The following is a 14,835-nucleotide window of genomic DNA, read 5'->3' as shown; positions in this document are numbered from 1 at the left end:
TGCTATTACAAACCATGCTGCAACCTTGTGAATATGTATTTTCTTATTGTTGGAGGTGTATTTTCAGAGTAGGCTCCTAGAAGTTATCAAAAGTTAAGTTTTGTCAGTTTTTGCCAAATTGTTTTTTACCATGCAATTTTTAAAAAGTGGTCAAATTTACCCATCTTTCCCCCACCCCTTCAGATTTTTACTAGTTAGTTACAAAATTTTCCCCCACACTAAAACTAAAGAAGAACTCACCCACAAATTTCTTCTAGAATTTGTACGGTTTCATTTTGATACAATTAAATCCCATTTCCATTAGTTATTTATCATGTAGGCCTTCCTTCCCCCGGCTGCTGGCACTGGCTTCCCTCCGGCACCTGGGACGCAGGCTTCCCTCCTCCAACCATCAGCAGGCACCTGGGACCCGGGCTAGCTTCCCTCTGGCCACCCGCAGGCACCCGGGACCCAGGCTGCCCGCGCCCCCCCCCCCCCCCAGGCCTCAGCTTCATCAGAAATGATGTCTGGAAAACGTCTGGTCTAATTAGCATATTACCCTTTTATTATTATAGACTAGAGGCCCGGGGCACAAAAATTTGTGCACTCGGGGCGGGGGGGGGGGGGGTCCCTCAGCCCAGCCTGTGCCCTCTCGCAGTCTGGGACCCCTTGGGAGATAACGACCTGCTGGCTTAGGCCGGCTCCCGGGTGGCAGAGGGCAGGCCCAATCCCTAGGTGCAGCCCCTGGTTGGGCTCAGAGCAAGGCCCATTGGGGATTGGGAGGTTGCGATGCCACCCTCAGTCACGCTCAGGGTAGGGCCGATTGGGGGGTTGGGGCACCGCCCCCTGTCACACTCAAGGCAGAGTCAATGGGGAGGTTGTGGCACCACCCCCTGTCACGCACAGAGCAGGGCCCATCAGGGGGTTGGGGAGCTCCCTCCTGTCACGCACAGAGCAGGGCCCATCAGGGGGTTGGGGAGCTCCCCCCTGTCACTCACAGAGTAGGGCTGATAGGGGAGTTGGGGCACCGCCCCCTGTCACACTCAGAGCAGGGTGGATCAGGGGGTTGGGGCGCCGCCCTCTATCACCCACAGAGCAGGGCTGATCAGGGGTTTGGGGCGCCACCACTGTCACACTCAGGGCAGGACCGATGGGGAGGTTATGGCTATACCCTATCACACACAGAGCAGGGCCCGTGGGGGGTGGGGGGGTTGGGGCACCGCCCTCTATCACTGACAGAGCAAGGCCAATCAGGGGGTTGGGGCACCTTCCCCTGTCAGGAACAGAGCAGGGCCGATTGGGAGGCTGTGGCCCTGCCCCCTGTCACACACAGAGCCGCAGGGCAATCAGGTGGTTTGGGTGCTGCCCCCTGTCACACTGATCTCGGTGCTGGGAGGCATATTACCCTTTTACTATATAGGGTAGAGGCCTGGTGCATGGGTGGGGGCTGGCTGGTTTGCCCTGAAGGGTGTCCTGGATCAGGGTGGGGGTCCCCACTGGGGTGCCTGGCCAGCCTGGATGAGCGGATGATGGCTGTTTGCAGCTGGTCACACACCCTTCAGGGTGGGGGTCCCCACTGGGGTGCCTGCCCAGTCTGGGTGAGGGGCTGAGGGCTGTTTTCAGGCTGGGACTGAAGCTCCCAACTGCTCCTTTTTTTCTTTTTTCTTTTTTATTCTGGGCCAGCTTTAGCTCTGAGGCTCCAGCTCTTAGGCCTCTGCTCCTGAAAGCAGGTATCTGGTTTGTTTCGGTTCTCGAAACTCTGTATCAACTCCAGCTCTGAGATCCCAGCTAGCTGAAAGCTGGTTTCTGGGGTTTTGTTTAGCGTCTATATTTGTTACGATGTTTGAAACTGCAGGCTCAGAGGCCTGCAGCGGCCTGTGGGGAACGTTGGAGTCCTCCGTCACTGAAGCAAGCAAGCCTCATGTTAGTTTCAAGCTGCCTGGCTGCTGGCCGCCATCTTGGCTGACAGTTAATTTGCATATTGCCCTGATTAGCCAATGGGAAGGGTAGCGGTCGTACGCCAATTACCATGTTTCTCTTTTATTAGTGTAGATAGGGATCTAATGCTTTTTTTGAAATGTGACCAGTTGTCCCAGAGACATTAAGTACATCATTATTTTAGTAATTTAGGATGCCACCCTTACTATACACCAAATTTATATGTACTCAGATTAATTTCTGGACTATTTTATTCCACTAGTATATTTATATATATGCTAGTACCATTGCTTTAATTATAGAAACATTATAGTCTGTTTTAATATTCAGTAAGGCTAGTCCCCCTCATAATTTCTCTTTCAGTGTTTTTTTTTTCTAGGTGTTTCCTGACAGTTGTATGTTTTTTTCTTCATGTAAATTTTAGTATCAGCTAAAATTAAAACTTCATAGAATAGCTTGTTGATATTTTTATTGGAATTGCAATGATATTATAAGTCAAATGAGGAAGAACTGCAATCTTTTAATGTTGAATCATCCTATCCAAGAATAGGAAATGTCTCTTTGTTTATATCTACTTTGTGTCTCTTGGGAAGGTTTTAAATTTTTCCTGGTATGAGATTTGCAAAGTTTTCTTGGTATGAAATTTGTACATAAATTTATTCCTATGCGTTTAATCTTCCTTACTGCTATTGTAAATGGGGTTTTCTCTACCATTGTGTTCTACTTATTTTGTGTATATGAAGGTTATTGATTTTATATGTTAATTTTATATTCTGCCCTGTTACTGATTTTTATTATTTGAGTTTTATCATTGATTTTTCTGGAGTTTTTCAAGTATGCTATCATATTATGTTATCTGCAAATGCAGGTAGTTTTTTTTTCTTTACCCATTTTTAAGCCCCTAATTGATTGTTTTTATCTAATTCCATTGGCTAACACCTCTAGGTATAGTGTTGAATAATAGCGGAGATAGTGGTTATCTTTGCCTTGTTCCTGATTTTATTTATTTATTTTATTGTACCAGTGGTTGTTTATTTTATTTATTATTATTGTGTGTGTTTTTGTTGTTGTTAATCCTTACCCAAGGATATTTTTCCATTGATTTTTAGAAAAAATGGAAGAGAAGGGGAGAGACACACAGAGAGAAACATTGATGCGAGAGAAACACATTGATTGGTTGCTTCCAGCACATGCCCAGAACCAGGGTGGGGGATTGAGTCTGCAACCAAAGTACATGCTCTTGATGGGAATCAAATCCTTCAGTTCTCAGGACGAAGCTCTATCCACTGAGACAAACCAGCTAGGTCACCTTGTTCCTCATTTTAGTGGAAATGTCTCTAGTATTTCTCCATTAAGTAAAATACAGGTTTTAGGAGTAAGTTATATATGATATATGTGTGGGTTGCTTTGTCACAGAGTTCTAGATACTTGTAAAGAACATGGAAACAGAAATTGAGAGATTTCTATGAAGGCTATTCTCTATGCTCTGTCAAATTCTAGGGCAATGGCATGTTACATTCAAAAGCTGAAGGTTTCATGTTTCAACTTGGGAATAGTAATAAGATATGCCATTACAAGTCATTTGAATTTATGTAAGTTATCTTTGTGCATTGTCATGGTCACAAATAAAAATTTTATGCTTGTATTTGTCTTGTAGTGTGTACTGTTTTTATGGAGTTTAAAGATTAATCATCCCAAAACACTGTTTCTGCTTCGGGGAAATCATGAATGCAGGCATCTTACCGAATATTTCACCTTCAAACAGGAATGTAAGTATAATCGCTTCTCCAGAACTTTTGTAGTTACCCTTTAGCTAGTCCTAAGATGAATCAGCTGTAATGAAAAAAGAAACTAATGGAGCTCAAGTGTTTCCTGTTTTGTTTTGTTTTCTGATAAAAACCAAAATTCCACCTTTTAACACATTTATTTTGAAAATAACTTTTGGGTTTATCCCCCTATTTTTATAAAATATTACATTTGATATATTTGGAAAACATAGAAAAGTCCAAAAAAGATAAAAATTGTCCATAGTCATACCAATGAAAGATAATCACTACTCTCTCAATATTTGGGATGTAGTCTTCTATTCTTTTCTGTATATATAAAGACCTATCAAGAAATAGTTGAAAATATTTTTAAAATAAATTTTGCTCATAGACTTTAATAAGTTTCTCTTTTCACTTTATGTAATAGCATTTTTCCATATCATTAAATATTTTAATGTGACTTTAAAATGTTATTTTATGGTTTTTAAAGTATTTCATTTTATGAATGTATTATCATGTATTTAGCCAATTTAGTAACAACTATAGAACATGTAGGTTGTTTCCAACTATAAATAATATTATAATAATACCACTAGTATAAAAAAGTTTCTTATTAAAGATAGAATTTTTTGGAAAGTCAATAAACATTACTAGCTGATTACAAACAAAACCCTCACCAATTTTTTTTTTTACCAGAATCTACTTACTCACAATTGCCTCTTAACAGACATTCATTGTGATGGTGACTCTGTTGGGGAATGTTTGAGAAAACTTGCCCCAGGACATTTGCACTTATTGTTTCTTGTTTCCCCAGATACCTATCTGCTTTTCAGACCTACACCCTTACTTCATTCATGACTTCTCTTCAGAGATTTTCTTCCCTGGTTGGTTTTCCTAAGTTTAACTCTCATCATTTTATTCTCACGCACTGCTTTTTTTTTTTTTTTTCATCTCCCAACAGCTGAAATTTTTATGTATTTTATATATAAATTTTATATGTTTTTTAACATATTTACTTGTTTATTGTCTTTATCTCTGACCAGAATTTAAGCTTCATGATGGCAGTGACATGCTGTGTTCACTGTTGTTTTCTGAGAAACAATATCTAATAACTCATAGGAGATGCTTACTAAATGTTTGTTGAATTAATTTGTTGAATAGAATGATCATTTATAATTTATACCTTTAGGACAAACTCTCAGAAGATAATTACTAAGTCTGAGGGCATGAACATTTTATTTTATTTATTTTGTTATTTTATTTTGTTATGTTTTGTTATGTTATTTTATTGATTGTTAATCCTCACCCAGGGATATTTTTCTATTGACTTTTAGGGAAAGTGGAAGAGAGAGGGGAAGAGGAATATTGATGTGAGAGAAACACATTGATTGGTTGCCTCCTGCACGAGCCCTGACCAGGGCCCAGGCCCGGGAGGAGCCTGCATCAAGGTACGTGCCTTTGACCAGAATCGAACCCAGGACCCTTTGGTCTGCAGGCTGATGCTCTATCCACTGAGCAAAACCAGCTAGGGCTTTATTTTTATTTTTTAAATCCTCACCCAATAATACGTTTGTTTCTATTTATTTTAGAGAGAGAGGAAGGGAAGAAAGAGAGAGAGAGAGAGAGAGAGAGAGAGAGAGAGAGAGAGAGAGAGAGAGAAACATCAATGTGAGAGAGAAACATCAATGGTTGCTTCCTGCATCAACTGGGGATTGAACTCACAACTTTTTTGGTGTACATTATGACATTCTAACTAACTGAGAGCCACTCGGCCAGGGCAGAGGGCATGAGCATTTTAAAGACTTTTGATAAATACTTTAAATAGCCCTCCAAAGAAGTTATATATCAGTTTATACAGTGAAACAAAAATATTAAAATTTTAAAAAACAAAACAATATTACACTTTTTTTATTTCTAAAATATTAGCATGTTTTCTATAAAAACAATGAAGGTAAATTAAATCTCTTGGGTCCTGTCTAGCTCTAAAATCTACCTCTCCCTAAGTATTCCTGAACATATCCTATTACTTTGGTGTTCATACAATTGATAATTTGATTATGGATTTCACTTTGTGTCCTATTCATATTTTTCTGCAGATTACTATTTTGGGGGAACATGTTATAAAATATTTAAAGTTTTATTCCCAAAAGAATATTCAACACTGAAAAAACTTTTAAATTTATTTTCTGAGACTCAAGAGTTTATTCACCTTTCCACCCCCCATAAAAATATCTTTACTTATAGATGAATTACAGTTTGGTAGTGTCCCATATGCTCATCTTAACTTTGGTTGCTGACAACTTCCTATAATGGAGTTGCTGCTAGTTGTAATGGCAGTTCTAGTAGAACCGAAGAGGAAAGATAGTTCTTCTTATAAGAAACGTTAGAGTATGAACACTTAAAAAAAATCCCTCTGACAGAAAAGTCAGCTACAGATGGGTGAGATACAGTACAGATCACTCCATCCCATGGGACTTATTGGAATAAGCACTATAAATCAGTAGATAATCAGGGAGTTAAAAACATTGGATCTGCCTAACTGGTTTGGCTCAGTGGATAGAGTGTAGGCCTGTGGACTGAAAGGTCCCAAGTTTGATTCCCGTCAAGGGCATGTACCTTGGTTGCGGGCACATCCCCAGTAGGAGGTGTGCAGGAGGCAGCTGATCATCATAACTCTCTATTCCTCTCCCTTCCTCTCTGTAAAATATCAATAAAATATATTTAAAAACAAACAAACAAACATTGGATCTGTGGTGAGTTTTGTTTAAATTGATGTATTCGAAGAGCAGTTTTGGAATATCTATAAAGATTTTGGCCCAGCAGTTTGACTTCTATGAATTTATCATGCAGATTATATTGTTTTTTTAATGCGGCATAACAAATTGCCCCAAATGTAGCTGTTTAAGACAGCACACTTTTTACCTCAGAGTTACTGTAGGTGAGGAGTCCAGGCACAGTATGGCTGAATTCTCTGCTCAGGGTCTCAGTGAACCAAAATCAAGGTGTTGCCAGGGCTGCAGTTTTCATCTGGAGCTTGGGGTCTTTTTCCAAGCTCACTAGTCACAATTGTAGGATTAAGGTTCCCATTTTCCTACTAGCTTTTGGGCCAGGGACTGCCCTCAGCTTCCAGAGACTGTGCAGTTCCTGGCATGTGGCTCCACAACGCTAAGTGCTTTCTTCCAGGCTGCCCGAGTGCGTCTCTCTGCCTTCCTCTTCTCTAATTAGCCAGCTGAAGGAAACCCTCTGCTTTTCAAAGGCCAGCCTGATTAGGCCAGGCCTGTGTAAGGAAATGTCATCATGGGAGTTTCAACATACTCACAGGGTCCACCCACTCACAGGGGCACAGATTATACAAAGGTGTAGGTCATTGCAGGCCATTTTAGAATTATATCTACCACACTGTCTACTCAAAAAGACAATAAGATATGGATTTATATGGATGTTCATTGTAATAACAAAAAAGAGATAATGTCAATAAGGGCCTGCTTAAGTAAGTGATAATACATCTAAAAAATGAAATATGAGGCAGCCGTTGAAAGATCAAGGTGGCTCTAGATATGGAGAGATGTTCAGGTATATTGTTAAGTGACAGAAACCATTTGCAGAACATGTATAATGTGATCTCCTTTCTCAATTAAATGTATAATGTGCAGAAGAAATTGGTAATAGTGATTACCTATGGGAGTTAGGTCAGGAGGACTTGCACTGCTTCAATTACCTTTCATCACGACCATGCACTACTATTATAATATATGTTTTTAACTGGTCACTTTAAAATTACCCAATTGGGGATCCAAGCATTTAAAAGGCTTTGTAAAGCGCACAGGTAATTCTGTTTCATGCTGCTGGTTCAGAAGGCCCACTCCGAGACTTGGAAGGTTACCACTGCTTGTCATTTGAGAACCACTTCACCAGATAGTTTAAAAATGGGAAATATTTTGCATTGTTTTTCAAAGCCAATTTGCTTTACCTAGGAAAATTAAATAACGCGTATCAAGCAGTTAACAAAGGCCCTGTAATGCTCAGTATTTAACATTAGAGAAGTTATGAAGAAAGCTGTCTCTGGATGTCTCGGTTCTGAATTGAGGCTCAGTTTTTTTTAGTAACATTTTATCAATTCTTCCTCTATTTTCTAAGAGTTCTTTTTTCTTTTTTGATTAGTATAATTGATTCAAACTATTTTTAGAAGGTGGAACAAGATGTTCAGGAAACATTGTAAGCATCTCATTTTGCAAAGAACTTCTTAGTTTTTATTTACTTCTTACATACTTTAATTTAGTTAAACCAGGTTTCTTTCTTTTTCTTTTATCTACCAGGATGCTCCATCTGTTTCATTCTAATACTGCATCTGAAATGTAAATAAATCTTGGAACAAGCACACAAATTCAAGTACAATTTTAAATTTTATTTCTATGTAAAGAAAGAGCATGTGTAGTGCTTTGCATGGGTGTTTTTACTGATAAGTCAATCTCTCTTAAAGAGCCATCGTGACTTTTAGAAACACCACCTTATAATTACTAGTAAGTGATGCTTAGTTCCAGATTGTACAGCTGCAGTCTTGTTAATATTTCTAAAGGGGGCAGGTGGAGACTTTTTTTTTAAATGCCCTTGACCAGAATTGAACCTGGGACCCTTTAGTCCACAGGCTGACGTTCTATCCACTGAGCCAAACCAGCTAGGGCGGCTTTTCTTTTTTTAATATCAATTCTTATATTGCTTTATATTGAAGAGGGTTTTTTTTTTTTGGTATTGCTTTAAAATCTAGAGATAAATTGAGTAGCAAAGAAATGTGTAAGTTAATTTTTGACATGCAGGGTATGGCAAAAGTAGGTTTACAGTTGTTTGTGCACGAAACAGTTTATTCTTTTTAAAAATATATATTTTATTGATTTTTTACAGAGAGGAAGGGAGAGGGACAGAGATTAGAAACATCGATGAGAGAGAAACATCTATCAGCTGCCTCCTGTACAAGGGGATATGCCTGCAACCAAGGTACAAGCCCTTGACCAGAATCGAACCTGGGACCCTTCAGTCCGCCAGCTGACATTCTATCCACTGAGCCAAACCAATCAGGGTGAAACAGTTTATTCTTGTATTGTTAATTATTGGATTATTTTCCATACAAACAACTGTAAACCTACTTTTTCCCCACCCTGTACTTATCTTTGCAAAAACATTATTTTATATTTTTGGAAAGTAAGAAACCCAGTGCTTTTATGATTCCATCTCTTAGTCCTGCGTTCAAATTTCTAATGTAAATTAATTTCTTTTTTTATGAACCATTGTTTGACATGTAGTTGACCAGCTTACTAATAGGTTTCAGAAATTCCTATAATTTTGCTAATGAAATAGTATTGTTGTGTTAGGTTGATTTAAAAAGAAAATATATTGCCCAGCCAGTGTTGCTCAGTGGTTGAGCATAGACCTATGAACCAAGGTAAGGGTGCACTTCCTGGTCAAGGCACATGCCTGGGTTGTGGGCTCGAACTCAAATGGGGGTGTGCAGGAGGCAGCCAATCAGTGATTCTTTCTCATCATTGATGTTTCTCTATCTCTCCCTCTCCCTTCCTCTCTGAAATCAATAAAATATTTTTAAAAATAAATATTATATATCATTGTTCATAATAGCATTACTTATAGTAGCAAGAGATTGGTGTTGTTAGTTTGTGGTATATTCATAAAGTGAAATACTATGTACACATTAAAAAAAATAATTACAAAGCTCTTCCTGCGTAGATGTGACATGATCTCCAAAATATGTCAAGTACGAAAAGCAATGCAAAACAGTGTGTATATGCTGCCATTTATGTAAAAAAAACAAAAGGGTAATGTAAGACAAGAACAAATGTACATATCTGCATATGTATACATAAATTAGCTTTGTAAAGACACCAGGAAACTAGTTATACTGGTTGCCTGAAGAAAAAGGGGTAACAGGCACTGTGTATCCTTTTGTAGCTTTTAAATTTTAAGCCATGTAAATGTATTACCTTTTTAAAAATAGTAAAAACAAATAAAATTAAAACAAATATGTAACCAATGGCTAGACCAGGTTGTGATTTTTTGCAAATAGTGATAACCTTCAAAATTATTTTTAAAGAATGTTGTTGAAAATTTTGTTTGGTTAATGTTGTATTACTGATACTAGTTAGAACAGTGGTTCTCAACCTTCCTAATGCCGCGACCCTTTAATACAGTTCCTCATGTTGTGGTGACCCCCGACCATAAAATTATTTTCTTTTTTTTTTTCTTTTTTTTCACTTTTCATTGTTTATCTTTTTTTTTTTAAATTAAATCTTTATTGTTCAGATTATTACATTTGTTCCTCTTTTTCCCCCCTATAACTCCCCTCCTCCCAGTTCCCTCCCCACCGTCCGCCCTCACTCCCCACCCACTGTCCTCATCCATAGGTGCACGATTTTTGTCCAGTCTCTTCCCGAATCTCCCACACCCCTTTCCCCCCCAAGAACAGTCAGTCCATTCCCTTTCTATGTCCCTGATTCTATTATAATCACCAGTTCATTCTGTTCATCAGATTATTTATTCACTTGATTCTTAGATTCACTTGTTGATAGATGCATAATTGTTGTTCATAATTTGTATCTTTACCTTTTTCTTCCTCTTTCTCTTCTTAAAGGATACCTTTCAGCATTTCATATAATCCTGGTTTGGTGGTGATGAACTCCTCTAGCTTTTCCTTATCTGTGAAGCTCTTTATCTGACCTTTAATTCTGAATGATAGCTTTGCTGGATAAAGTAATCTTGGTTGTAGGTTCTTGGTATTCATCACTTTGAATATTTCTTGCCACTCCCTTCTGGCCTGCAAAGTTTCTGTTGAGAAATCAGCTGACAGTCGTATGGGTATTCCCTTGTAGGTAACTGAGTTACTTTCTCTTGCTGTTTTTAAGATTCTCTCTTTATCTTTTGCTCTTGGCATTTCAATTATGATGTGTCTTGGTGTGGTCCTCTTTGGGTTCCTTTTGTTTGGGGTTCTCTGCGCTTCTTGGACCTGTAAGTCCATTTCTTTCACCAGGTGGGGGAAGTTTTCTGTCATTATTTCTTCAAATAGGTTTTCAATATCTTGCTCTCTCTCATCTTCTGGCACCCCTATAATTCTGATGTTGGTACGCTTGAAGCTGTCCCAGAGGCTCCTTACACTATCCTCGCATTTTTGGATTCTTTTTTCATTTTGCATTTCCGGTTGGGTGTTTTTTGCTTCCTCGCATTTCAAATCATTGACTTGATTCTTGCGCTCCTCTGGTCTGCTGTTGGGAGTCTGTATAATATTTGTTATTTCAGTCCGTGTATGCTTAATTTCTAGTTGGTTCCCCAATATAACATCGAGGGTCTCATTAGTTTTCTTGTAGATCTCATTAAGTTTATCGGCGGCTTCTAAACAGTTCTTGAGAGACCTTAAAAGTGTGGTTCTGAACTCTATATCTTCCATTGACAATTTTGTCCTGTTTCTTTGTCTCCGCATTTTGTTATGCTTCCTTGGTGCACCCCCTAGTGGTCTTTGTTCGCAGTCTTATAGTTAAAACTTGATTGTTGTAGCTAATACCAGGGAGGGTTTGACCTCCAGGCCAAGTGGCTATGAGAATCAGCTGTGTCAGCAGTGAGAGAACTTCTGTCCTCTAGGGAGGTGCTAATCTAGCCTTTGCCTGAGGCTATCCAGCAAATGCCTCTGTGCAGGGATTAGGTAGGGTGGGTCAGCACAGGATCAACAGGGTGGGCCGGAGAGAGCAGTTATGGCGGCTCTCAGTCCTGTCCCCAGGGGCTCTGCCTCTCTGAGTCCCAGCACCCGCTGCAAAGCTTGGAGAGAAAGCTGCACTCGCTCTGACCGAAGCCAGACAGTCCCACTTCTCCCATTTGAGTCTGGGTCCCTAAAGACTCGCCTGTATCTGGAGCTCAGAGTCTGCGACTCCCTCCCGATTGAAAACAACAACCGCACCCTCCGCCGCCAGCCCGCTCCGCACACTCCGCACCTCAGAATTTGACTTCAGCACTGCGCTTCCTCTGAGTGTCCGTATGTGTTTCTCTTTCCTCCTAGTTGTAGGACTTCCACTCAGCCAGCGTTCCTGTGGTTCTGGGTGATGTCCTTTCCGTCTTTTAGTTTCACTTTTGAAGTAGTTGTTCAAAGCAGCAAACTCCGGCGTTAACCTATGCCGCCATCTTGGTTCTCCCATAAAATTATTTTCGTTGCTACTTCATAACTGTAATTTTGCTACTGTTATGAATTGTAATGTAAATATCTGTTATGCAGGATGTATTTTCATGGTTACAAATTGAACATAATTAAAGCATAGTGATTAATCACAAAAACAATATGTAATTATATATGTGTTTTCTGATGGTCTTAGGCGACCCCTGTGAAAGGGTCATTTGACCCCCAAAGGTGTTGCGTCCCACAGGTTAAGAACCCCTGAGTTAGAACTTGTATCAGTGTGATCTTATGAGTGATGTGCTTTTTCCCTTCATTATAGAAATAACTAGAGGCCTGGTGCACGGATTCATGCTCTGGTTGGGTCCCTTGTCCTGGCCTGCGAGGATCGGGACGAAACCAGCAATCCGGCATCCCCCAAGGGGTCCTGGATTGTGAGAGGGCACAGGATAGGCCGAGGGATCCACCAGTGCACGAATCCATGCACTGGGCCTCTAGTATGCATATAAGATATTTGCTTAATCTCTTCCTGCCTTCCCCTTTCCCCCCTTCCCTCTAAGATTCATCAGTCTGTTCCATGTTTCCATGCCTGTGGTTTCTGCTCCCATAGTTATCGGCTGGTCAGCTGGTCACTTAGGCTTTTATATATATAGATAGATTGTTTATGGGATGGATCTTTTTTTTTTAAATATATTTTATTGATTTTTTACAGAGAGGAAGGGAGAGAGATAGATAGTTAGAAACATCGATGAGAGAGAAACATCGATCAGCTGCCTCCTGCACATCTCCTACTGGGGATATGCCCGCAACCCAGGTACATGCCCTTGACCGGAATCGAACCTGGGACCTTTCAGTCCGCAGGCCAACACTCTATCCACTGAGCCAAACCGGTTTCGGCTATGGGATGGATCTTAACATTTGTCATGAAAATGAAGTCCTTGTGTAAGCTAATTTAACCTTTGGGAATTATATATTTGACCACTTAGAATCTCCCATTAAATACTTAATTTAAAAATAATGTTAAGAGCATGAACAGGTTTGTGTTTCAGTTCTGCCACTTAGTAGCTTGCAACTTTGGGCAAATAAGCCAACTTCTTCAGCTTTTTAATGAAGATAGTAATTGTACCTACTTCATAGGCTTTCTGTGAGGATTAAATAAGGTAATTTTATTCGTTAACTTCTGTAGTACCTACTGTGTGCCAAACATTATTCAAAGCATTTTACATATATGAATTATTTTAATCCTCATAGCAACCTTATAATGTAGGTAGGTATTATAATTATGCCCATTTTATGCTTGAGGAAATCAAGGCTAGTAAGTGTGCAGAGCCAAGGTTCAAATCCAGGCACTCAGGTTCCAGACTCTATTCTTTGACCATGATGCTGTGTTGAACATTTAGCTCTCTGATGGCATATTCACATTGTGAAACTTCAACAAATTTCAATAATAAATGTAATCTAATAATCAGTGTTACTATACAGAGGTTACATATTCATCTAGAAAATACACCTAAACTAAGTCAAAGAAAAATATAGATGTCTTCAACTTAACCTGTCAGAAAATAAAAATGTTGGGACTCTCATAGCCAGTTAGCCTGGAGGTCAAATCACCCCCGGTATTGCCAACATCAATCAAGGCTTAACTACAACAAGACTGCGCAGAAAGACCACTAGGGGGTGTACCAAGAAAGCATAAAAAATGAAGAGACAAAGAAACAGGACAAAACTGTCAATGGAGGATATTGAGTTCAGAACCACACTTTTAAGGTCTCTTAAGAACTGTCTAGAAGCCGCCGATAAATGTAGTGAGATCCTCAAGAAAACTAATGAGACCCTCGATGTTATGATAAAGAACCAACTAGAAATTAAGCATACACGGACTGAAATAATGAATACTATACAGACTCCCAACAGCAGACCAGAGGAGCGCAAGAATCAAGGCAAAGATTTGAAATGCGAAGAAGCAAAAAACACCCAACCAGAAAAGCAAAATGAAAAAAGAATCCGAAAATACGAAGATAGTGTAAGGAGCCTCTGGGACAGCTTCAAGCATACCAACATCAGAATTATAGGGGTGCCAGAAGATGAGAGAGAGCAAGATATTAAAAACCTATTTGAAGAAATAATGACAGAAAACTTCCCCCACCTGGTGAAAGAAATGGACTTACAGGTCCAAGAAGCGCAGAGAACCCCAAACAAAAGGAACCCAAAGAGGACCACACCAAGACACATCATAATTAAAATGCCAAGAGCAAAAGACAAAGAGAGAATCTTAAAAGCAGCAAGAGAAAGAAACTCAGTTACCTACAAGGGAATACCCATACGACTGTCAGCTGATTTCTCAACAGAAACTTTGCAGGCCAGAAGGGAATGGCAAGAAATATTCAAAGTGATGAATACCAAGAACCTACAACCAAGATTACTTTATCCAACAAAGCTATCATTCAGAACTGAAAGTCAGATAAAGAGCTTCACAGATAAGGAAAAGCTAAAGGAGTTCATCGCCACCAAACCAGTATTATATGAAATGCTGAAAGGTATCCTTTAAGAAGAGGAAGAAGAAGAAAAAGGTAAAGATACAAATTATGAACAACAAACATGCATCTATCAACAAGTGAATCTAAGAATCAAGTGAATAATCTGGTGATCATAATAGAATCAGGGACATAGAAAGGGAATGGACTGACTATTCTCGGAGGGGAAAGGGGTGTGGGAGATGCGGGAAGAGACTGGACAAAAATCGTGCACCTATGGATGAGGACAGTGGGTGGGGAGTGAGGGCGGAGGGTGGGGAGGGAACTGGGAGGAGGGGAGTTATGGGGGGGGAAAAGAGGAACAAATGTAATAATCTGAACAATAAAGATTTAATTTAAAAAAAATGTTGTATTTATATACATATTAGAGGTCCGGTGCACGAAATTTGTGCATGGGTCGGTTCTCTAGGCCTGGCCGGTGATCAGGGCGATTGGGGCCTTCCAGCTGCCAGCCAGG

The 14,835-nt window shown here is 39.7% G+C and overlaps 1 protein-coding gene across 5 annotated transcripts in view; it reads left to right on the top strand.

Annotated features, from left to right (window-relative positions):
• Positions 1-14,835, top strand: part of PPP3CC (protein phosphatase 3 catalytic subunit gamma) — a 93,931-nt gene that overhangs the window by 40,994 nt on the left and 38,102 nt on the right. For all 5 annotated transcript variants that reach the window (XM_059696015.1, XM_059696013.1, XM_059696010.1 and 2 more), the window contains exon 4: positions 3,575-3,686. In XM_059696015.1, coding sequence (XP_059551998.1) covers positions 3,575-3,686 — 112 coding nt within the window. The remainder of the gene's footprint in view (positions 1-3,574; positions 3,687-14,835) is intronic.

Source organism: Myotis daubentonii, chromosome 5 (assembly GCF_963259705.1).
Source record: "Myotis daubentonii chromosome 5, mMyoDau2.1, whole genome shotgun sequence".
In the NCBI taxonomy this organism is placed as follows: Eukaryota; Metazoa; Chordata; class Mammalia; order Chiroptera; family Vespertilionidae; genus Myotis; species Myotis daubentonii.
This window is presented reverse-complemented; position numbering and strand designations above follow the sequence as displayed.